This window comes from Gracilinanus agilis, chromosome 3, assembly GCF_016433145.1.
Source record: "Gracilinanus agilis isolate LMUSP501 chromosome 3, AgileGrace, whole genome shotgun sequence".
Taxonomy (NCBI): Eukaryota; Metazoa; Chordata; class Mammalia; order Didelphimorphia; family Didelphidae; genus Gracilinanus; species Gracilinanus agilis.
This window is the reverse complement of record NC_058132.1, coordinates 449,391,627-449,418,366: the sequence shown is the minus strand read 5'-3', so window position 1 is coordinate 449,418,366 and position 26,740 is coordinate 449,391,627. Positions and strand designations below refer to the sequence as shown.

Genomic DNA, 26,740 nt, shown 5'->3' with positions numbered 1-26,740 from the left:
AGAATGGGAGCACAGTAGCAAGGTCACAGGGATAGTGGCTTTTCTACAGGTTTAACAGTCTTTAGCTTGCCAGTTTCAGGAATTTATCAAGTATCACGGAAAAATTGGAAAAAAAACTATACTCTTTGGATTATATCAGAAGAGAAAGATTTTAGCTTCTTAATTTGTTTGGGGGTTTCCTGCTAGTTCTTAATTTAAAATTTTTTTTTCAAATTTAGCATCTTTTTTCTTTTCTATTCTCAAAGATACCAGTACAAGAAAGCACTTGGTGAAGTGCTTGTAAATACACAATATTATAACCCTTCCGCTAGGTTATTACAAGAGTCCCTGGATTATACTCTTTGCCCCCAGATTCTTTAACATAATAAGGATTCTGGGAAAATTCCCAGTGTGATCAGTCCCTTCACTAATTCAGATTTCAAACCACCTATGACTTAGCAGATAGATCCTAAAAAAATATCCTGAAACACAGTTGTTCCTTGCTCATTTGAACCTAGGTCGTCCTGACCCCAAGTCCATAACTCTAACTCACCAAACCGTCTTGCCTCTTGGAATCTTATAATGAATAAAATACAGTGAATAATTTATACAGTTCTTAATAGTCAAAAGTACATCATAAAAATTATCCTGTTTGCTTATTATCATATTGTAGCACTTCCTCCATTAAAAATCTTCCTTTAATGGGAGGATTAAATCCAAATTCCTTAATTTAGCATCTAAGGCCTTCCACAATTTGTTATCAAACTACTTTTCCAAATCAACCTAACAGGCCTATTTCATTAGTGACTTACCTAATATGCTATGTGTATTGAGTCTCATCACTTTTGCTTGTGAGATTCTTCCTATCTACCTACAATGTCTTCTCATTTTTCCCCACATATTTAAATTCTACTCATTCTTAAAGCCAGGATCAAACCTCACTTCATAAAGTCATCCCTGTCTATTTCCTCCTCTGAATTCATTCTATGAATACTATCTACTCTTCAAACCTATTTCCCTCTTACACTACCATGCACTTAACATTTAATCATATTCATCCTTAGGGTATCTCTTGTATTTTATTTAACTTTTCATAAATTTTTACCTTACTTCCCCAAACAAGGTGTAAACTTTTTTGGAGAGCTTATGCTTTTTACTTTTTTTATCCCCCACAAAGTCTAACACAACATTTTATATTGAGAAAAAGCTAATATTTGTTAAACCAAAAATATAGGAAGGAGAAAACAAAAAAGAAAAAAAAGGGGAGGAAAAACATTATAAGCCATTAAGATTTTTATTGTGTTTTTTTGGTAAACTTTACATTTTAAAATTTCCTGATTGGATATACATTGTATAGGAAAAGCTTTATTTCTAGGCACATTATGCTAGGAAGATATTGATTACTTAATAAATGCTTGTTGCTTGACAGGTTGATATGGAAGTGAAGTATTAGAATGTTTATTCTCTTCTGTACCAAATCAATGCTCTTGATTATGTTTCCTCATGACAACAGTAGACTGTAAGGGGTAGGATAGACACAAAGGACAGTGTTGGGAGCACTAAGGGAAAAATGGTGATAGGAGAAAACTAAATGGCATAGTGGATGGTCTGGTGGACCTAAGAAGGTCTGGGTTCAAAACTAGCCTCTGACACTTACTGGCTATGTGACCATGATGAAATTACTTTATCTTTCCAAGTTCTGCTTTCCTCATCTGTAAAATGTATTTAAAAGTGTCTACAGTTCCAACCTTACAAGTTGTTATAAGGATTAAATGAAAATAAAGCACACTGCAAATCTTAAAATATTGGATAAATACTAGCCATTATTGAATTATTTGTCCCACCTCAAAAGTGAGGAAACAAAGAAAATGACCCAAAACATTGAACTTTTTTCCTTTCCCCCCTAAATATTAAACATTATTTCAAGAGGGGACAGGTGTTAGTGCCTTCAAATATCCTCTACACAGCTGCCAATGTAATTTTTCTAATACACAGGTGTGACTAGATCACTCAGCCATGGTCCATTCACTCTTTCATTGCTTTCCCTTCTCTCCTGACTAACTCTCTGGACCTTCTCCCCATTGCCACAGAAGCTCTCTTACCCTGGAAAATTACCCAACCTCTTCTGATTTATTGACAACTTCAGATACCTCCATTTTAAGTAAAACTCCTAGGCCAGCCACATTAACTCCTTCTCTCTGCTATTATTCCTCCTCTATTTGGAGTTCCCCTCCAAAATTATTCTCTGGACTTTCTCTACTATGCCACTTAAAGCTAGTCTCAGCTATATTCTATGCTATATTCCTGTTAGAATGAAAGCTTCTTGAGGATAGGGATTGTCTTTTCTTTTTCCTGTATTTTTATTTCTAATTCTAAGCACTTAATAGCTTTCTATTTACTTTAATTGATTTAGTAAGCATCATTGGCTTCCTATTACCTCCAGGATCAAACAGTAATTTATTTTGCACTTAAAGCTCTTGATAACCTTTCCTCTTTTGACCTTTCCAGTCCTTTTAAATGTTACTGACTGCTCCATAGTCTATGACCCAACCAGACTAGCTTGCTTTCTGTTACTTGCACACAAAACTTCATCTTCCATCTCTAGGTCTTTTGAACTAGCTGCCCCCATGCTAGAGCACTGTTTCTGCTCATCTCTACCTCTTAAAATCTCTGACAGCTCTCCAGACTAAGTTTAAATGCTACTTTCTAGAAGAGGACTTTCTTTGTTCTTCCTCCCATATTTATATAGTTCTAGTATTTCATTACCATTTGTGCTTATACATTTAAAGGGTGTGTCAAACTCAGCTTTCTAGAATAAGCTGTTTTGAGAAGTAATTAAGTTGCTAGTTATTCAAACACACATATTTCTAATATGTAAAATCTTCAATTTTATCAAATAACTAGACCAACCAACTAGAGAAAACTTGTAATATTTCACTACTATTTGGTGCCTACACATTTAAAGGATGTGTCAAACTTAGCTGTTGTGAGAAACTTTTGTTTTCTCAATTAAGTTAATTATTAAATACATATATTTCTAATATGTAAAGTCTTCAGTCTTATCAGGTGACTAGACCAATAGACTAGAGAAAATCTGTAATATTTCATTACCATTTGGTGCTTATACATTTAAAGGATGTATCAAACTCAGTATTATATAGTAAGCTGTTTGGAGAAACTTTTATTTCCTCAATTGTTCAGTTGATAAATGGTTATTCAAACACATCTCTCTTTTCTTCCAAAAGCAGTCTTCATATTGTATGATTATCATTCTCTATAATAATGGTTATTAATAGAATAATAAATATTCAAAAAAGAAGACACTTTTTTCATCAGAGTAATTTTTCTTGAATTATTTATAGTACCTGTCTCTGTAAACAATGATCTCTAATTAATATTTCCTTTATTTCCTTGCTGCTTTTCAAAAGCTGAGATTGTGTGTGTGTGTGTGTGTGTGTGTGTGTGTGTGTGTGTGTGTGTGTGCTTAGGGGATCTCTCCAAGAGCTGGGTGAATTGGAGTTGTCTCATTTTTATGAGTTATTGGTAGGAAGCTCTTTGGGAGTCAATGCCAGGTCTTTATTACTTTCTGTATACCTCTTTCCCTTGTAAATGGATTAGATATCAGTGATATCATCTTTATGCTGATGGTATTTACCTCTATCTTTCATTTCCTACTTTCTTTTCTGACATTTGGTCTTCTATTATTCACTGCTTAGCAAGTTACCAAGTGCTGGAGGTATCAGATCTTCATGTTGAACCAGCATAAAACTATGGCTCTCTTCCTGACCTCTGATGATCCCCTAACTACTCCCAAAGGATTTAGTGGCTGGTAAGAATTGTTTTAGATTTAACACCAGCTTCAGAAGCCTTTGAAAAGCTTACTCAAAATCTCTCCACGAACAGCTGATATCAAGAAGAATATAACTATTTCTTTCCCTCTTTACTTCTCTTTTGTTGGGACCTATTCTATTATTCATGCATTATTTATCCTTAGGAGAAAAAAATTCTGGAAGCCCTTTTCAGTTATGACCTTTATAGCACTGCTATTAGCATTTAATCATTGCCATGTAGCTTTTGTGTATTTAATGTTTCTGAATTAATCAATTTTTAACTCAGTCAACAGTTAATATTTAATTTATTTTCCATTGTTATTTGTTGAATGACTACTGAATATGTAATACTCTTCTCTTTTTCATTTCCTAGTGTTACATGTGCATATAGTAGGCACTTGTAGAATTTTTATTGATTAATTTTTGTTTCCATTTTAATTTCTTCCTTTCATCAATCTTCTCTCAGATAATATTTCTCAATTTATTAGTCAATCAATAAGCTTATAGAAAGTAATGTTCTTCCCATTTGGATCTCCCATTTGATTTGTGAGATCTCACATTTGGATTTTCCCCAGCACTTAATATTGCACTGCAGCAGTAACTACTTAATAAATGTTAACTGAATGAACAAATGAATGAACTTCCTAGTAAAATGTTTCCATAACAATTTACAGTTTGATTTTCCAATAAATGTATTATATAATAAATAGTTCTCTTGGTATTAGATAGTTCATTATTCACTGTATAGGAACAGCTATCTATTATTGTGGGCAGCTAGGTGGCACTATCCTTTGTAGAGTGCTGGGTCTAGACTCCTCTTCCTGAGTTCAAATCTAGACTATTACTAGCTGTGTGACCCTGGGCAAGTCACTTAACTCTTTAGCCTCAGTTTCCTCATCTGTAAAATGAACCAGAGAAGGAAATGGCAGAGCATTTTAGTATCTTTGTTTGTACAAAAACTTTTTAGTTTAATATAATCAAAACCATTTAATTTACATTTTCAGTCATTTTCACTCATGTCTGACTCTTCATGACCCTATTCTGGCTGGCAATTTGGAATCATGCTCAAAGGGCTATAAAAAATGCCTGCCCTTTGATCCAGCCATACCATTGTTGGGTTTGTACCCCAAAGAGATCATAGATAAACAGACTTGTATGAAAATATTTATAGCTGCACTTTTTGTGGTGGCAAAGAACTGGAAAAGGAGGGTATGTCCTTCAATTGGGTAATGGCTGAACAAATTGTGGTATATGCTGGTGATGGAATACTATTGTGCTCAAAGGAATAATAAACTGGAGGAGTTCCAGATGAACTGGAAAGACCTCCGGGAACTGATGCAGAGTGAAAGGAGCAGAGACAGAAGAACACTGTACACAGAGACTGATATACTATGGTAAAATTGAATGTAACAGACTTCTGTACTAGCAACAATGCAATGACACAGGACCGCTCTGAGGGATTTATGGTAAAGAACGCTACCCACATTCAGAGGAAGAACTGCAGGAGAGGAAACATATAAGAAAAACAACTGCTTGAACACATGGGTTGGGGTGGACATGATTGGGGATGTGGACTCGAAACTACCACACCAATGCAACTATCAACAATTTGGAAATAGGTTTTGATCAAGGACACATGATAAAACCAGTGGAAATGTGTGTCGGCCATGGGTGGGGGAAATGCGGGGGTGAAGGGAAAAGTAGGAGCATGAATCATGTAACCATGTTAAAAACAAATATTAATAAATGTTAAAAAAATAAAAAAATGTACTACATAGATTGTGCATTAGGATTGGCTTTCCCAATGCATTCATTCTTTATGTGGATGCCTATATATCTATGTTCAGAGATCAAGCATCACATTTATAATATCCTGCTAATGAAAGCTCCATAAATCAAGCAATAAGAATTTATTAAGCACCCTCTCTCTGCCAGGGAGTGTGCTGAAATGCTCCTTGTTCTAGAGGGCCTGACATTTTATTAGGGGAGATGTAACATATATCTGTATAAAAATAAATACAACCTAGTTAGTATTTGTGAGGAATTAGAAAATCCTCCATGAATAGGAATGATGGAGTTTAATGGTTAAGGAAAATAGGGGTTCTAAGAAGCAGAAGGCAGGAAATAGGGAGTTGTGGGCATGATGGACAGCTTGTGCAAAGACATGGCAATGGGGAGTAGAATGGGATGCATGGAGAATAGAAGGAAGCCAGACTGACCGTGATGTAGTGTGTCGAAGGGGGATCATGGAAAAATGGAAACAACTTGGATAGAGGTTGCTCATGCCTTTAAATGACAATCAGAGGAGAAAGTAGGTGATCTCAGACACGACAGGGAGTTTTTGAAGTTTATATGGTCAGACACATCCTTTAGGCATCACACTTAGCAATGAGATGGAGTTCAACTTGGAGTAGGAGAGAATAAATGCAGGGCAGTCATGGTAGAGAGAAGGAAATGGTGAGCAGAGGTGGTAGTATAGGGAAAATCAACAAAATATTACAACTGATTGGGTATGGGGGGCTGATGGAGAATGAAGAGGTGAGGAGGGCTTTAAAGTTATGAGGGGTACATTGACAAGGGTTTTGATAGGGCAGTTCAGCAGCACATTGAATAGATCATGGTATAAAATCAGGAAGACTCTTCTTTGTGAGTTCAAATCCAGCCTGAGACACTTACTAGTCGTGTGATCTTGGACAAGGCACCTAATAACCCTTTTTACCTCAATTTTCTCATCTTGTAAAATGAGCTGGAAAAGCAAATAGCAAATCACTCCAGTATATTGCTAGGAGAACTGCAAATAGGGTTACAGAGGGGGAATATGTCTGAAAAATGATCGAACAATAAAATAACAACTATATTTTGACAACAGGATATGGTGGACTCCATTTTATTTTAGATATTACAAAATATATTCAAAAGTATACTTGTTCAAAGTTGGGAATATAAACTATGCATCATCAAAATAAGATTTTTCTATAGTTGATCACAATGATTAATTATATTTAAAAATGTTGTTTTATCACCCTTAAATTTAAAAAAATTAAATATAAAATTTAAAAATTAAATAAACACCCTTAAAAACAAGTTTAATTCACCAATTGCCCTTATACAAATACTTTGTGAGTGTGTGAATGTGTGTATATATTAAAACGTAGTCAAGGCAACTACTTGATCAGGTTCAAATTAAATTTCTTATTGGTTCTTGAACTGCTTGGCAACTCATTTTATTTCCTGGTTCTCAAATATATGGCAAATATAACTGGTCTTATTTATTGCCAACTATGGTATGTCTCTACCAAATACAGAGAGAGGTGATTATATGGAAATGTTATTTCTCCTGTTGCCAACTCTTTTAAGAAAAGAGTAATTTTTGGACAGTTTTACATAAATACTTTTTAAGTTGAAAAATGAGTTTATATTAGTGTTATAAATATAGGTAGTAAATATACTTTTATTTCTTGGAAGAGGCAAATGTTAAAATATGCACAAAACTATTTGCAAATGGGTTATCATACCTGCAAATTGGTAAATTAGTCTGTCGTCCACTGCTGAGGAAAAATTGGATTCAGAATTTCAGAAACAATGAAAAGTATCTTTAAAACGTTTTTTGAGTTCCAAAAGTGTGAAGTACCTGAGATAGTCACTGTTTTTAAACTCACTGCTATATATATATATATATATATATATATATAAAGTTTTATATGTATATAAATCATATGTATATGTAATATACACATATATAACATATATGTGTGTATATGAAGATAAATATTTGGAATTTACTTGGTTTTGAACTTACCAAAATGCTTTTTAAAAAATTGCATTATTTTTAAAAGCTTTATACTTTTCATAGAAAGTAGACTGGTTCACATGTAAACGTAATGTTTTGGGCATATAGTTCTTCATGGACATTGATAAAGATATTCTGTACTAGCTGGGCACAGTGGTATATCGCTGATGGATCCTGCTATTGGGAGATTGTTTTAAGTTGGGTTTTCTGAATGCAGTAGAACTAAAGCTGTTTGAATGATCAAATTAAAATAGTGCCAATATGATGAGCTCCTAGAGAGGCTGGCAGTGGGGAATTCAGGTTGGCTCAATAGGGCAAAACCAGCCTAGGATCAAAATGGAACTGGTCAGGGTTTCCATACTGATCAACAAGGTTATGGATAAAGCCATGGTGGGATAGGGCTATGAGTACAACTATTATATTATGAACAGAGGCTACACTTCCAGACTGGGAAAAATAAGGAAACCCAGTTTCAAAATGTTGACAATAATGATGGCAGCAATAGCAGCAGCAGCAGCAGCAGCAGCAGCAAAAGCATTCCATATATACCATCCACTGTAACACTACTTTTGCTGCCCAAGTTCAGTACAACATTAATTAAATTAGTTATCTATTCTGTGAAATATAAGATGGTGCTATAATACTGGACTTTGACTCAGGAAGACTCAGAAAGTCCTGTCTCTGATACAGACTAGCTATGTGACCATTAACAAATGACTTAACCATTTAGTGTTTTCTAAAACTATACTTTACATTCAGCACTACAAAAGATGGTTTCCATACGGAGAAGTCCCAATCAGTGTATTCTGCATTAGGATTTATACAAGATAGATTTTCTCTTATGCTAGAAATGCTAAAAAATTACTTTTGTTTCAGTTTGCTACAGCTCTGTAAAAAACCATATTTCCTTTTTGGTTTAATATTGAATAAATCATTTGAACAAATAATAAGCATTTAATACTTTGTTATGATAATGGTGTTAATAAAGTATATAATGTATAATGTTAGCAGTTTATAGTAGTTCTAGAAAATAAACGAGTGATTTTCCATTTATTTGTGTATGAACTCATTTAGAACAGCTCCAAAAATATATTCTTTAGGCTGAGTGGCTACTAGACTGCAAAAAAGGCACCAGTAATGATCAATGGTTGAATCTTATACTTACTGCTATCTACATCTAGGCCAAGAGATCCCAGGAGTCTAACTATAGCTAGAATTTGAGAGAGGCACCAGTGGACTAATAGTTTTTTTTAAAAAATCATTTCTTTTTCACCTGTTCTTTTCTTTTTTCAAAAGCAGAATGTGGAAACAGTGTTGTATCCCATGTGCAATTAAAATGTGTCACAGGAGAAATGGAGAAATGGATTATGCATGAAAGGTGTTATTGCAATGCCTGTTTTTATACAGTTTGTATATAGTATTTTAAATGTATTTTAGCTATTGCTAACCTCCTGTATGACCTAAGGCAAAGTGCTTAACTTGGTACTGGAACTGGTCTTTCTATCAATAAAATTAGGTGATTAAGTTGACATCCCATTGCAAGTTGTAGCAGTTTAGTTATCTGAAACTTGCTGAAAAAATAGGGTGGCAAATATAATAAGCATAGATTTTACCTTCAGGGAAATACCAAGTTTCCTATGTTTGGAGGCATAGATCAAGATTTGGAGCAGGGCCATACTATACCAAAAAAAATCTCATGGTAGTAAGCATTTATCTTGGGCATTCCATTACCCTTTCTATCTTCAGAGTAACTTTTTCCTATTTTCTTCTCTTGAGTCTTAAAGACTGCCTTCTGTCTACCTAGGAACCTACTCATCCCCATCCAAAATAGCCTACATGGGAGGTAAGATTGGGTAGGAAAAAAGGGTCCTGAAATTTCTTTAAGTGGACTTTAATTTGCACTAAGGACATTTTCCAAATATGGGGTAAATATTGAATAGAAAAGTCACCTTCTGAATCAAGCCTTGCCTCTGCCATGTACTGATTATATGGCCTTGGGTAAGTCTCTTCACTGATGACAAGATGAGTCACAGTATTTGCTGAACTTCATTGGTGGAAGGAATTTCCTCAGCAGTAATTCCCTGCACCAAGGAAATCATTGGTCTAGTTTAATTGTTTTTGTAAAGGAAATTTGTAAAGGAATCCAAGGATGTGATAATAGGAAGAAGTCTTGAGGATTCTCTTCCTTAACCCTATTGTTTTATGGATGAGGGAACTAGAGGAACTGAGGCCTAGAGAAGTCACAGAACATAGATTGGAATCCAGATCTTAGTACTTCAAAATAAACACATTTTCCACTACATTACGTATGCTGCCTCTGAGTCTCTACATTGAATTTAATTTCAGGAAGTCAAAACATGGTTCATTTTTGCACACTATGATTTTATGCATAGGAAAATTCTCTGTGGTTGGCATATTTCAGGAGCTTGCTGCATAATTATTTGTAGATTTTCTATACAAAATGAAATACACTGTTCTCTGTAAGAGGTAGCCATGCCAAAGTGAAAGCCAAGCTCATTTCAAGAGAATCATTCCATTAACAGGTTGCAGAAGAGAGAAAAGCTTCATGCTTTATCCTCAGGGCTGAGAGTCATAAAGTAGTCATCTTGTCTGTATGAAAAAGGCAGAAAAATTCACTGATGTTCGAAGCTGACATTTGTGATGGGTAGAAAAGAGACCTTAGTGATGGAAGCAACACCCCACATTACAATAAATTAGCATCAGTATGTTGCTTCTTCTCAATTGGGAACAGAAAAACAAGGCCTGTCTTAAATTGTCTTTCAGTAGGAGGCAATATTATACTGCATATAAAAGCTCAACTATGATTCCTTTGAATAAAGCTGTATATTTCCTGACTAAAGAACTCAAATCACTGTGCTCATATATTGTCTATATTAAGTAAACAACTGATTCAATTTATAAATTGGGCATTTGGAATTATATTGGGATACTCCTTCTTATCCTGGTCTAGAAACATTATATATGATTATATACTTTGGCTTCTCATAGGCACTATGGTCTTATCTACAGGACTCATGTGCTGCGGATAGAGTGCCAGGTTTGGAGATCAAATCTGGCCTCTGACACTTGCTAGCTATATGTGACCCTGGGCAAGCCACTTAACCCTATTGGCTAAGATCTATAAAATAAAAAGGAAACAATAAGCCCCTCAAGTATCTTTGTCAAGAAAACCCCAAATGGGGTCATGAAGAGTCAGACACAACAGAAACAACTGAACAACAACATAGACTTTAGAAAGGGTTCTTAAATGTCACTTGTCCAGTGCTTTCATTTTATAGATGAAACTGAGACCCAGAGATGTTTGGTAAATTGTCTGAAGTCATAGATTGTTAAAGCTGAGATTTGAACACAGATCCTCTAACTCCAAACCTGTATGCTTTTTCCTCATTTCATCCTATCTTCAATAGAGACTTGCCACTAAAAAACCCCACTAGAACTAAATGAATGAGTCAAGATGCTAATAAGTGGCAGAGCTACTATACAGGTCTACTATATCACTTCTGCTTCTCTCCTATTTACTGGGTGAGCATCAGTTCCCAAGTCTCTAATGATCACCTCTATGCAGATGAGCCTTAAATTATATATCCAGTCTTGGTCTCTCCTAAGCTCTAGTCTTACATCACTGATTGCCTAGTGTATATTTCAAAATGGAAGTCCTAGAGGCATTTCAAGATCAACATGTCAAAAGAGAACTCATTTTTCTTTTTCTGGAACCCATTTTTCTTTCAAACTTTCCTATTACTGCTTAAAACAATGCTGTTTCCCCAGGCACTCAGATTCTCTACCTTGTTGCCATCCTCAACTATTCATTCTCACTTACTCTATATATCCAACCAGTTGCCAAAGTTGTCATTTCAATCAACTCAACATCTTTACCATACACTCCTTTTCTTACTCACATTGTACCACCATCTTAGGTTGGGCCCATATGCCCTCTATTCTTAATTGTTCTCCCAGACTAATATTCCACATACTCTACACAGATATTGAAGTGATATTCCTAAAATTCTAATTTTCCTAAAATCTGATCATATCACCTTCTGGCCTAATAAACATCAGTGGCTCCATATTGCCTCTAGTATCAGATATAATACTTTCCATTTGGCATTGGAAAGTCTTCATGACCTTGCTCCTTCCCATCTTTCTGGTCTTTTTACACAGAACTTTCTTCTATGTACTGTACAGTCCTGCCATACTGACTTACTCTCTGTTACTCATCCATGAAGCTACTTGTCCCATTTATGATAGCACCTATCTTCCCGGGTCATTGAGTAGATCAAATGAGATGATAATGGTAAAGTGCCTGACACATAGTAAGTGCTATATAAATGTTAAATAATAGCTTCTATGCTTATGTTTTGACTATCACCCTAGCCTGAAATGCTTTCCCTCCTTACCTCTGATTCTTAATATTCTTTGTGGCCTTCTAGACCCACTGGTCTAGATTCCCAAAGTGGGCACTACCACCCCCTGGTGGGTGCAGCAGTGATTCAGGAGAGTGGTGATGGCCACAGGTGCTTTTATCTTTCCTATTAAAATTTTAAAAATTAATTTCCAGGGGGCTAAGTAATATATTTTCTGGAAAGGGGGTAGTAGGCCAAAAAAGTTTGGGAACCACTGAGAATGTAGACTCACATCAAGGGTCACATCTGCAGGAGATCTTTCTTGATAATATCATCTTCTTCCTTCCTTTCTTCTTTCCTTCCTTCCTTTCTTCCTTCCTTCCTTCTGTCCTTCCTTCCTTCCTGTCCTCCTCCTCCTCCTTCTTCTTCTGCATTTCTATGCTTCCTACTATGTGCTAGTTACTATGATAACCCCTTTACTAGTATCTCATTTGATCTTCACAAGAATTCTAGGAGGTAGCTATTCTTATTATCCCCACTTTATATAAAGTTGAGTAAACTGAGGCAATGCCAATGAATCACTTGTCCAAGGCCAGACAGCAAGTAAGTATCTAATATCAGATTTGAACTCTGTTTTTTCATGATTCTAGGTCCAGCATTCTAACTACTGCTTAAGTAGCTGCTGATCTCCTACCCTAATACTAATAATAATGCTAATACCATCTTATCTTCCCCAGTATAATATCAAGTCCTTTTGGCAAGGTACCCATTTTACTTTTATTCATTTTCCCAGGACTTAGCCTATCACCTGGTATTTAGTAAGTACTTTATAATTTTTGCTTGCTTGCTTGAATATGAATAATTGGCACTCAAATGTCTTCTAGCTATACTTCTTGAATTTATGTTAGAATATACTAATTTCCATTTCCAAAGTAAGTGCCATTTTGAGCTGGAAGGACACTGGTGATCACCCAATCCAAAATATTCATTTTACAGATGAAGAACTGAGGCATAAGGAATAAATGAATTGCTTAAGATGCTATGGGTAGTGAGTAACAAAGTCAGGATTTGAGCCCAGATCCTCTAATCCCAAACTCAGTAGGAATCAATTAGCCAAATCTGCTTACAAAAGGCATCATACAAGGTGTTAGTAGAATCAATATTTAGATAGAACATAGTCCTTTTCTTCAAGGGCTTTAAAATTATGTAAGGAGATATGAAACAGTGACTATAATACACAGGGTGATATAATTCAATTTAACACTTTAGTTGTTCAGTCATTTCAGTTGTATCTCTGACTCTTCATGACCCCCAACTGGGATTTTCTTGGTAAAGATACTAGAGTGCTTTGCCATTTCCTTTTCTAGCTGATTTTACAGATGAGGAAACTGAGTCAAACAGGGTTAAGTTAAATTTGCCCAGCAATCACAGAGCTGAGGCAAGATTTGAACCTTGGAAGATAATTCTTCCTAAATCCAAGCCCAGTGTGTTCTCTCCACTGCACCACCTCAAAAGAGTAAGAATTCATTAAGCATTACTGTGTGTCAGGCAGTGGCGATATAGAAGCAAAAATGATTTTAGACGAATTTGTATTTTATCCTAGAGGCCACTGAGAGCCATTGGAACTTTCTAGGCAGGAGAATGATACGGCCAGTCATCTGCTTTGTGAGTATCAGCTTGATAGCTGAATAAATCTGGAGTGAAGAGGTGGAAAACTGAAAACAGGACCAATAAGGGGGTTATTACAATCTCTAGTGAGCACTGATGAGAGCCTGCATTAAAGCTGTTGCCATGATGGTAGAAATAAGGCAATAGGTACAAGAGAGATGTTGTGGAGGCAGACTAAACAAAGCCTGTCAGAATACTGAATTGAGAAGTGAGAGACAGGGAAGAACTCAAGATGACTATAAGATTTTAAACCTGGTTGGCAGGTGGTAACCTTAATAGAAATATAGAAGTTAGGGGATATGTGTGCTGAAAAAAAATAATGAGTTCTTTATCACAGAGTTGAATTTGGAATGACAATAGCATTCCTATTGGAAACATCCAATAGGTAGTTGGAGATATGGGACTGTAGCTTAATGTAAGTACATTTGAGAGTTATAAAATAAAGGTTATTGTTAGGTTTTATGGGGATGGTCAGCACTAGCTAGTAACTTTAGGTTGGGTTTGCAGGAAGAGTTGTTGTTTGAATTGGGCTTGAAAGGAAAAATAATTCAAATGGTGGAAAGGAATTGTGGGTCCTTTCTCAAGACTTGATAAAAGGTAAAGAGACTTGAGAATCTAGGAAGCATTCAGGAAGCAGATAGTTATCCCATTTGGCTAGAGCATCGGGTAAGTGAAGGAGGCAGATAAATGACTCAGGAAATAGAGAGTTGTGTTTGGAGTCAGGAAAACCTGAGTTCAAATTCAGCCTCTAGCACTTACTGGTTGTGTGACTGGGCAAGTAACTTAAGGACTTTTTCCCCTCAGTTTCTTCATCCCGAATGAGGGTAATAGTAGAACTTGCCTCTAAGGGTCGTTGCAAGGATTAAAATGAGATGATAATTGTAAAGTGCTTGGCATAGTATTTGGCACACAGTAAGCACTATATTGTAAGCTATTATAATGATGATGATGATGTAGGTCAGGAATATGAGATGAAGCTAAAGATGTCAGTTGATGCCACATTGTGGTGGGTCTTAATTGTCAAAGGAATTTAAACTTTGTTCAAGTGAAAGGGAGCTATTGATTTTTGAGGGGAGTGAATAATCAAATCTCTCACTATTCTGGCTATTAATTAGGATGGAAGGAAGGAGGAAAAGAATAGAGGTGTGGACAATTAATAAAAACAAACTATTATAGGGCAGCTGGGTAGCTCAGTGGAGTGAGAGTCAGGCCTAGAGACAGGAGGTCCTAGGTTCAAACCCGGCCTCAGCCACTTCCCAGCTGTGTGACCCTGGGCAAGTCACTTGACCCCCATTGCCCACCCTTACCACTCTTCCACCTATGAGACAATACACCGAAGTACAAGGGTTAAAAAAAAAACTATTATAGTACTTTAGTTGGGTGTTAAGGAGGGCCTGAATTGGGCTGATGGCCAGTAGGAAAAGAAAGATGCTCCAGGAAAAGGTAGTAACTAAGTGGATGTGAAGAGATTGGAAGGGCCAAAGACAACTCCAAGTTTGCAGATATGGGAGACAAAATGAACAATGATGTTACAAAAAGAGATAGTAAAGTCAGAAAGAGGAACAGGATTTGGGGGGAAGATAATCAGTTTGGTTTTAAAATATGAATTTTATTTTCAGTAGCTAATAGAATATACAGTTGGAGATGGAGTAGTTTATATCACCTTCATCAGAGCTTTAGAAACAAACAAGAAGACACATCATTTTTATTTTCAGTACTTCTTCCTCTATTGCACCATACTACAGTTTCCCTCCTCCATCACAATAGTCTTTTCATTGCTTTTTGGCATTTTCCTTTCTCAGGCTCTCTCTATTTTTCTCTATGAATGTCCTCATTCTAATCATGCCAGCTTGGTCTAAGTTTATTCTCCTTAATATAAAACATTTCTACTTTATATTTACATATTATAATCCGACTTAAAATCTTCCTTTCTAACCTTACTCCTACTATTCTACTTTCAGGGCTAACTATTTGCCACTTCTGCAACACACTTTATGCTTTCTTTCCTTTTTATCTTTACTCATATGGTTTTCTATTTCCAGATTACCTTCTTTCTTCCCCCTACTTGCTGAATCCATCAGAGCCTAGCACAAATGCTATAACTTCCATGATCCTTCCATGATCATGTAACCTTTTGGAGAAGATCTATTTGAGCTAATATCACTTTGTATTTCTGTCTTGTATTTATATTGTTATTTGTATAATATTTGTCTATGTACATGACACTACCATTATAAGATTATAAGCCTTTTGAGGATAGGGTCTATGCTTTATTTAAACTATGCATTTATCTCGACATCTAGCACACATGATATCTAAATGTTTGAGGTCTGTTTTGGGGGGATGTATGAACCCCAAATTTCATTGGTGCAGGGGCTATTAATTTGGTGTTCATTAACTTTAAAATATATGTCTGTATTTCTATCAATCTATCCACCTTGATAGCTGTATTTGAATATAATTGGTTTTCTTTTGCATCTTACCCATTTTAAAAAAATTATGCAGAGAAGGGGTCTGCTGGTTTCACCTTATTTCCAAAGGAGAACAGTATACAAAAAGGTTTAGAATCTCTGGGTTAGGGAATTTTTGGTGAGGAAACTTCCTCTATCGATATAGATCAGCAATAGTCTTGCAACTTATTGCACAGTGAGAAATTAAGGGACTTGCCTACTGTCATCCAACAAAATGTATTAAGCATCTACTGTGTGCCAGACCCTGTACTAAGTACTGCTATGTGTCAGAAGTGGGACTTGACCCCAGATCTTCCTGACTTGGCAGTCACCTCTCTCTGCTAGGCCATACTGTTTCTCTGAATGTCCATTAGCTTAAAAGTAGAGGCTTTTTACTTCAGTTCTTTTACATAGAAAATTTGCAAGAAAATTATCCCTTTCTAGATTAAATTAGCCATCATTCTTGTTCTTGTTTTTTTTCCTATTATTTCTCAATGGTCTAAAAAGTGGTTTATTACATATTCATCAAAGATTCTGTTTAAAAGTTATTTCCTCTTCTAGCCATTTAAATGTATAGAATCATTATTAAGTTGGACAACATGATCTTTACCTTTTGTTACTAGTTAGTGAAAAGACTTGTAGGAAAGACTGAATAGGTTAGAAAGAAGTCTAAAGATAGCTTGAAATTGATGATCTTGAGTCCATAGTTTTAAGATACAAGAAATGATTTCCCTTGAATAATGGAGTATTGGACTCTTTATAAATGATAAAATACATTTTGCAGGAAGAAAGTGAGTCACTAATTCCAATGATCCCTACTAGGTCTTTTGGACTAATGCATTAATGTAGTGCACCACACTGTGCCATCCTGCTCTAAGTTGGAACATTTCTTTTTATCACCCAGCATACTAATACCAAATTGTAAGAAATTATTTTGAATAGAAGTATTGAAAAGGTAATGATGCTCTAGCAAAGAAGGTACAAGAGTCATTCATCATCATGTCTTGGCAACTACAAAAACAATGGGACAGTGATTGGCAGTGATTGCCAAATTCTGCCCTTAAAGTCTTGCCTGCCTTATTTCCCTCCCTATCTTTTGACATTTTCTCAGTAAAAATCTTTCAAACACATGTCTATTATTCCATTTACTCAAACAAATATATACCATTTTTATATTTATTTTTCTAAAACACCACATATAAATATATTTTTTTATTTTAAATATATCAGAACACCCATTAATATATAAATTAATGATTACTCTTTTTTCTCTTATCAATTACATGTAATAACAAATTTCCACACAAGTTTTTCTAAGTTACATGACTAAACTTATCTCTATCTCTCCCTTCCCGACCCCCTCCTGATGCTGGCAGGTGAATTGATCTGGGTTATACATGTATTATCATGCAAAACATATTTCTATATTGTTCATTTTGTGAGTAATCTTAAATACCAAAACCCCAAAACAATTGAAAAATTGTATGCTTTCATGTGCATTCTGACTCCAATAGTTCTTTCTCTAAAGGTGAATTGCTGAGAGTAGCTAAGTCTATCATATTTGATTGTGATTCCACAATATTGCTGTTAACTGTGTACAATGTTTTCCTGGTTCTACTTATTTCTCTCTGCATCAGTCCATGAAGGTCTTTCCAACTCTTTCTAAAATCATCCTGTTCCTCATTCCTTACAGCACAATAATAGTCTATCACCATCATATATGACAATTTGTTCAGCCATTCTCCAATTGATGGACAGCTCTTTAATTTCCAATTCTTTGTCATAAAACAAAAGGAGCAACTATAAAAGTTTTTGTACAAGTAGGTCCTTTTCTTGCCCTTTAAAAAAACTTTTTGGTATACAAACATAAATGATTGCTCTTAAATTTCTCTTTTCTAACTTGATTTCTGTAAGCTGAATTAAAATAGATGTGTATATTTATATATGCTCAAGAAACTCTTGTCCCTTTTTAGATCTTTAAATATCCAGAGGCATATCTATCTATCTATCTATCTATCTATCTATCTATCTATCTATCTATCTATCTATCTATCTATCTATCTATCTATCTGTCTGTCNCTATCTATCTATCTATCTATCTATCTATCTATCTATCTATCTATCTACTATGTCTACCATCTGTCTGCCTGTCTGTCTGCCTGTCTACCTGTCTACCTGCCTGTCTGACTGTCTGTCTGCCCATCCATCTATCTAAACATTTCTTCATCTGAGGAGGAGATTTGAAAGAAGGTGGGTAAGATTTGTAAATCATTCAAAAGCAGGAGTGGGCTTCAGTCTACTCCAGGAGAAGGAATACTCATTTTGAAGAAATCACAGATCCATTAAAGTATGGATATAGGTTGCTTTAAAATGATACACTACATTTTACGTCAATTTTTCTTCAATTAGTCATAAAATATGGATTGTACTGTAGATATTTCTTATTGTTGCTTCTTGATTTTCTTAGTTCTGTTCCTCCTGACTTGTTTTGTTTATTTTACACTCAAAAGAAATGGGTTGGGATAATGAAGATACTAATTAATCAACTGATACATATTTATTGAACACATACTATGTGTCAGGTACCCCACAAAGTGCTGGTGTTACCAAAAAAAAAACAAAACAAAACAAAAAACAGCCCTTTCCCTCTAGGAGTTTATAAACTAATAGGATTCACAGCATGCAAACAAATATCTAAAAAGCAAGTTATATATAGTATGAGATTAAGAAGGATTTTCAGTAGAAGATGGAATTTTAGTTGATTTAAAGAAAGCCAGGGAAAGCTGATGAGAGACAGTATTCCAGGTATTGTGGAGAGTAAGAGAAAATGCTCAGCACCAAGAGATGGAATTCATGAAACAGTATGAAGGTCAGTGCTGCTGGATGAAAGAGTATGATGCATGGAGTAAGGTATAAGAAGACTGGAAAGGTAAGAAGGAACTAGGTTGTGAAGGGTTTTAAATGCCAAAAAGAGGGTTTTGTATTATTTGTATTATTTATATTTTGTATTATTTGTATCATTGAAGGAGGAGCAGTGACAAGGTCAGACCTACTTCAGGAACAACTCTTTCCAGCAGCTTTATGTAACTTCTTTGGGAGGGTTTATAAATGGTTGGAAAAGCCAGGGAGGTGGTAGCTAGAGTAGATAGATGAAATTCAATCACCAAAATGTTTTTATGCTTAATCTCCTGACATCAGGGCTCACTACACCTGGGCTGTGTCTCTTTAACCTAGCCTCTGGCATTTCCTCCTCCAATTTCCACTCTCCCAATTTATTGATTGTAATCAATATCATACCTAGATTCCATGTGGTCACAGTATAGTTCTTTGAACATCCCAACCAAAAATTTAAATTGTTTTAAACAAAGTTTTTGGGGAAAAGTACAGAACTGTTGCTATTGCTTAAATGACCCACTAAAGCAGGGGTCTGCAGGTATGGCTCTGGAGCCATATCTGGCTCCACCTCCTGACCAGCCAGTCCGGGCAGAGCCCCAGGATGTGCCCCAGGGGCCCTTCAGCTCCAGCCCCACATTCCAGGGCCTTCCACCTCCATCCTCCTCCTTCCACAGGCGTTTATGGCTCTCATGGCCAAAAAGGTTGCTGACTGTTGCAAAGCTTTGGGTTTGCTCTGTTTTGGGGTAGAATAGTGGTCAATCATTTCGCAGTCTAGTAATGGAAGGCAATTAATCAGATTCATTTGGAATATGGTCAACTTAATTGCATTTAATTAGTACCAATGTGAATTAGTAACAATATTATGAACAAGATAGCTAGTCAACAATTCCTCTTTTGGCTCTTCCAAACATTGGGAATGAATGAGTGAAAAATCTTTTATTAAGTACTTCTATGTATTGGATATTGTGCTAAGTATATGTTTGTATGTATATATATATATATACATATGTATGTGTAGATATAATATTATATACATAAAATATGAACTGAATATAATCTATTACATATAATATAATACAATATAATATAATATAAAGTGAGTATGTGTATGTGTGCGTACCACTAGGCTAAGCCCTAGAAAGAAACTCTAAAGTGCCCAGGTAAACTGGTGGCTGTAGTCACAGGATTGTGTTCCTTCATCATTTAAATCATAGCTTTCATCTTTTTTATGGGAGCTCAGTGTACTCTCTCTCTCTCTCTCTCTCTCTCTCTCTCTCTCTCTCTCTCTCTATTTTGTTAGACAGCTAATGGCATTGTTGAGAACATTACCACTTATAAATTGCCACCATATATGCCAGTAATGGCTAAGAAGTCTGTATCATACCTGATGGCTTCTGTTTGTTACTTGTGGGAAAAGTATGTGCCAAGCATATTGTTATAGCTCTATTTTTCAACTTTTATATCAGCTGTAGCTTTAGAGTTAATGAAATTGTGATGGGTATCAAATAAATAGGTTCAACTTTTATCAGTTTCAGTTTTAATATAATTCAGTGTGTAATCATTTTACTGTCAGCCTTAAAATGAAAGCAATTATATACCTATTTGTGAAAGTCGACAATATGTTCCCTGAAACTTGATAGCATTGATCTTTTAGTGATTAGGTATATAAGACAAAAAAGTATTATTAACAATTCATAAATGACTGCAGACAGATTCATACCTACAATTTTGTGTTTGGCTTCAGCTGAAAATATCACATATTTATTTTTTAACATCCTTAGGTCTCTATATAAATATAGCCACATATACTTATGGTACATCTTAATCTTCTTTAGTATTATCTTTTGTGTAATGGTGTAATCTTTAGGGAACACTAATTGTTATCTATCTCTTTGCTACTCCAGGCAATCTTGGAACAATTTCGATACATTTATGGGAATGAGTCATTCCCTCATTTGATGTATCTCTTCTTTAAACTTCCTCTCACTCCAGTCACAACGATAATATTATCAATAAATTCACTTAAAATTGGTGTAATTTTGTATACTTTAGCTCACACACAAACTAGTAATTTCTGTTTCCAGTTTCACAAATACTACATTTTTGTCTCCTTCTACAAAACTGTTTTCTTAGAAAACAAGAAAAACAACTATGGAATCATCTTTTTTAGAAACCTTTTACAAAGGTATCTTGATTTGCCCTCAGTGGTTGATAATAGTTTACAGAAATAGACAAATTACTATTAATAGCCATTTATTGCATATTGATTATGTGCCTACAATTGTGTTGGGAATTATGAGTCATAAAAAAATTAAAATGCCCGTTTTATCTCAGATCATTAGAACCTTATGGCTAGTGCTTTTTTAGATGGCTTTTTGGGTACCTATGTGAAACAGATTAGTGGTTTGAACCATTATATATATATGTTAATGATAGTATTTTTTTTACTTATTTTCACAGAATATGGTAAACAAAAAACTATTCCACTGTAGTGGAGCAAAAGATGAAGAACACTGGTATATTTACTGTTCCTTAATGCTTTGATTAAAATAAAATATTTTAAAAATGAAATGCTTAGAATAAATGACAAATTTAAGTTCTTTAGAAAATTCATACTAATGGAATGACCTTGGTTCCACCCAATCTATGAAAATGGGATTTTATTTTAATAGAAAACCAGCTTCCTTATTTGTATTCTATATAGTATCACAATAATTCTAATTTGACTTTCTAAAGTCATTTTGAGGGATGGAGTAATAAAAACATTATCATTAGTAATATTTTACTTAAAAAGTATTTCTGTATTATATAGCCTAAGCATGATAATTTGTTTTTATTTTAGGGAAGTATTTTACCTTAATAATGTATAATATTCAAGCAATTTCCTCTTTTAAAAGTGGTATTTAGATAGCTACAAAGGGAGTGAATAGCTCATGTTGGTATTGAGGCCTGAGACCTTTACTTTTGGCTCATCACTTCAAACCAAGTTGATAGTGACTTATGGTTAATATCACTTCAAGGTTGTTTGGTGACCTATGCAAACTAATTTATTTCTGGGGGATAGGAGTCCACGTCCAAAGGAAATGTCACAGCCTGATATTCATACTCTTGTTGACAGTCTCAAGGGAAGGAGAATTGATTAGCAAAGGTTAGGAACTCAAGCATTCGTGTAAGCATAGTGGTATTATTTAATTTTTAATTCAAGCACTGAATAAGTACACAAAAGATCTGATAAAAAAAAACAAACAAATAATAACTTACTTTTTGTGACAACACCTTCTAGGCGAATGATGTTTGGGTGGTCAAATTGTCCCATGATACTTGCTTCTCGAAGAAAATCTCTTCTTTGCCTGTCCATGTGACCACCTTTCAGAGTTTTGATGGCAACTGGGATCTCTCTTTTCCCTGGCGTTTTCAAACGTCCACTGCAGACTTCTCCAAATTCACCTTGAAATAAGAATAAGACTTTAAACCTAGTATTGGAATTTAGAGAATTGCAGTTTAGTGTATTTTCTTCCTTTTAATAAGCATGATTCCTCCCCAAGGGTATCATTTTCACATAAAGAACTCTTTTAAAAAATTGTTAAGCTCACAAGGATAATGAATTGCTATGGAATAAAGGTGTAAAAGGGCAGCTAGGTGTTGCAGTTGATAGAATGCTGGAGTCTGAAGTCATAAAGACTCATCTTCCTGAGTTCAAATCTGGTTTCAGACACTTACTAACTGTGTGACCCTGGACAAGTTCCTAAGCCTGTTTGCACCAGTTTTCTCAACTGTAAAATGAACTGGAGAAGGAAATGACAGTTCACTCCATTATCTTTGTCAAGAAAACCCCAAATCGGGTCACAAAGAGTCAGACATGACTGAAACAAATGAACCACAACAAAACAGCAAAATGTATTGCAGAGTATCTACTGGTGATGTATATTCTTGTACAACTGAACTATTATAATCAGTACTATGGATGATGCTAATGATAACTAAGAGGAAAAAAATCAGTATATATTTTTTCAATCTGCTATCTATTGACCTGTAAGTCAAATGCATATTGTATTCAGAGAATACATATATTTAGATTTTTCTCTGCAAGTTGGTCACCTCTGAATTTCCTTTACCTATAAGAAAGGAAATTTGGGATTATGCAATCTAATTAGATAGGATCATGCTTAACCCTAGAAGGACCAGAATTTAAGAATACTTTGAAGGACCAAGCAATTAGATGCAATGCATTTTTTAAACCATATAACAAGAATATAAAGATAGTAGGATGATTTTTTAAAATTCAGTTAATGTGCCTGGTTCTTCTGATTAGCTAATTCATGATTATCTGCTTAAGTGACCTGTCATATGTCTGCAAACAGGAAATATGTCAAATAAGTTATTCATTTTCTTTGGATTCACTATATAGAAACTGCTTTGAGAATTTACTATATTTATTAACAATGGTTTTTTGTTTGTCTGCTATGTGTTCAGCATGATTTGAGTGATCCAAGGAAGAAGGAAAAAATGATCCATATACTATCTAGTTAAGGAAATAAGACAAATATACTTGAAACAATCAGTAAATCATATAAGACAGTCTATAGTTAAGTAGTAAATGTTGATTATTGACAAAGTGCTATGGAAATTCATACATAGCTCTCTGTTGGGCTCCAAGGATCTGTGACTTTATAGAATCCATAACATGTATTACTCTGCCCCTTATGAGGTATCACAATCCCTGAAAGAACTTTCTTTGGTGAGTTTAGTGTCTCTCAGCTCCCAATGCAGATTCTACCATCAACCACTGCTGTTCCATAGACACTGTTATAAAGCCAATGGGAATACCTGATCTTCCAGTTTTTTCTTTCTCTTCTTTTCCCTTCTCCCACACCAAATGGTAATTCCCTTTCTGGAATGCTTCCCTACTGGATTTGACCATTGCAGGCCTGATTCTGACCTAGTTTGCCGTTTTTAAAACCTATTTGCTCAGGACCTGACTGAATCTTCTCTAGATAATTCCTGTGTGACATCATCTACTTCCATTTAATGACACCAATCTCTATAATATTTTACATTAATTAAAGACTTATTTGTGCCTAATTTACTTTTTTGAACAATTGATTCGGTAGAAATGTCTGGGCCCTTTGTAAGCATAATAATGGAGAAGGGGATGGAAACTCTCACATTTCATTGACCTAATGAAGGATTAATTTAGTGGGGGTATATGTTTAGATGGGTAAAGAGGGGCCAGGCCCATAATGTGGGATTAATTGAACAGGCCTTCATGATGTAAGAGGCATATTATATTTAGGAATTTTTCAGGAATGAATTACCTGTTTGAATACTTTCTCTATCCTCTTTTTTGTGTTTCTTTTTTATAAAGGCAGTAAAGGCAAAGAAGCCAAAATTAGCACAGTTATTAATTTCTTAGTAATATAAGTTAAAAGTCCAGTGAGGAGGATTTTGTAGGTTCTGAGTTCCAAGTTAGGTTTCTAATTTACTGTGGTTAGCTTCAACCTCATTACCATGGATAAATGAAAATTTGCTAAATTTACCTGGAAATCTAGTAGGATTCTAGTATACAAAAAAAAAGATGCAAACTAATGTAATGACAAACAAAGAAAGGAAATAAAGAAAACTGCATAATTACCAAAGCTTATTATAATTATATAGAAAGATAATGTACATTTTTGCTTTAGAAATCAGGCTATAATTATACACATATATGTATGCACATATAGTTTTGGAGCTTTTTCCAGGTATGATTAAGATCTCTAACAATTCAGTTAAAGGGTACTCAAATTTTATTCTTGCCATAATTCTAAAATCAACATAATAAGCCACTTTTATTTAAGTTAAATCTCAACTAGTTATGGGAGTTCTCATGAGCATAGAACAAAAAAAATCTCAGTTGTTCAGTTCTCTTTGTAATAGTAGTTTTGATTTTAAAAAAAGAAAATTAGGCTAAAGCTTTTCTCCTGTGGATATTAATGATAAAAAGAATGGAATTTGATCGAAACTTCCTTTATTTTTCTTTCAGTGGAGAGAACTTTGAAGGAGGGAATGAGGGATTTCTATTTTTTAATGTGGTCTATCTGGGCACACTAAGGTAAATGGAGATTCATCTTTAGAACACCTTGATTCACTATGATGAATATTCAAAGCAAAAAGCAGATTTTCCTATTTTTCCCCACAGTAAGGCTGCTGGTAGATAGAAAGATTCAGATCAATTTAACTCCTCTCATCTGCTATAAGATGCTAATCCATGGGATTTTTCTTTCATGTTTCATAGTGTTTCTAGTAAACTTCGAAATATAATGAAATGAATGCACTAATCTCTTGGTATTTTACCAAGAGTAACACACACTGTTTTTCCTTGATTTTTTTTTGTTGGCTGAATTCACGTATCTTATTAACACGAGGCAGGTGTTTCTTCACATGAAGCATTGCATTATCAAGCTGTTATCACACTCATTTTAGTGGCACCAAACACAGTTGTCTCAATTAGGAACTTTGAAAGCATTCTTTCTGTAAGTTCCAGAAGTTCAGTCAGAGGGCACATCGGAATCTTTGCCTTCCAAGCTAGATAGCTCAGGCAGAGAGGTAAAAATAACTGAATTTAACTGTATAGTTTCTGATTCTTGTTGTCATTGAGTTATTTCAATCATGTCTCACTCTTCATGATCCCATTTGGTGTTTTCTTGGCAAAGAATCTGGAGTGGTTTGCCATTTCCTTCTCCAGCTCATTTTACAGATGAGGAAACAGGGTTAAATGACTTGCCCAAGGTCACAAAGCTGGTAAGTGTCTGAGGCTGGATTTGAACTCAGGAAGAGGAGTGTTCCTGATTCCAGACCTGGCACTCTATCCACCTAGCTGCTAGGCAGTTAATATGTTTCAGAGTTTGGCTCTCTATTCACTATGCCATGATGCCTCTTTTCATATTAATAGTTTATGCCAAAAAGTAACCCAACAAAACATGGAATTAAACTCTATATAGAAATTTATAATTTGAACTATTTATAGCTTAATTGGAAAAACATAATTCTTTAATATATGTTTTAACAAAGCAAGTCTTCTTTTTTTCTGCTAATAAAGTGCTCTTAAATGCACATCAAACCTCATGGGGTATTCTTATTTTCAGTTCAATTAATATTAACTCTATAAATGTTCTCATCAAGCATTTCAAGTCATGTTATACACTTGACAGTAACTAACAAAGAATGTCATTTAGCTCAATATGTGGAAATCTCCAGAAAAATCTGAAATAAGACATTTTGAAGTCCAGTAAGGCAATAAACATGAGCAGTCATCACAATGAAGAACCAAGTGTTTAGACAGGCATGACTAAGAGGAGAGAGTGGACTGTCAGTTGCAGATGGTCATGAATGCTTTAAAAAAATTGGAAAAGCATGTCTTTAAGAATCCCAAGACAAGCATAAAAAGCCAAAAGAATCTTGCTGTGAAGACTATTTCAGGCCTCCAAATACCTGAATAAGTATGCTCAAAGTCTCTTTGGTTCCTAAGTCTAATGGGTCATCAATAAAAATGAAATGAAAAATTAAAAAATTTTCTAAAAATTAAGATTACAGTTGGATAACAATATATACCAGTATAAGTGAATTTTGAAGAACTTAAAAAATAAACCTGCTATGTGCAAACCTCAAAATCATCTTTGGCATATCCCTCTTTTACTTCACATTCTGATCAGTCATTAAATCTTGACAATTTTCTTCTTCAAACATCTTTTATATCCATATACTCCTTTTTTATTCCCATTACAA

At 34.9% G+C, this 26,740-nt stretch overlaps 1 protein-coding gene across 1 annotated transcript in view; it reads right to left on the bottom strand.

Annotated features, from left to right (window-relative positions):
• EPHA6 (EPH receptor A6) overlaps positions 1-26,740 on the bottom strand; it is a 1,373,534-nt gene that overhangs the window by 290,717 nt on the left and 1,056,077 nt on the right. The window contains exon 9 of the mRNA XM_044666934.1: positions 22,238-22,423. Within this exon, the coding sequence (XP_044522869.1) occupies positions 22,238-22,423 (186 nt within the window). The remainder of the gene's footprint in view (positions 1-22,237; positions 22,424-26,740) is intronic.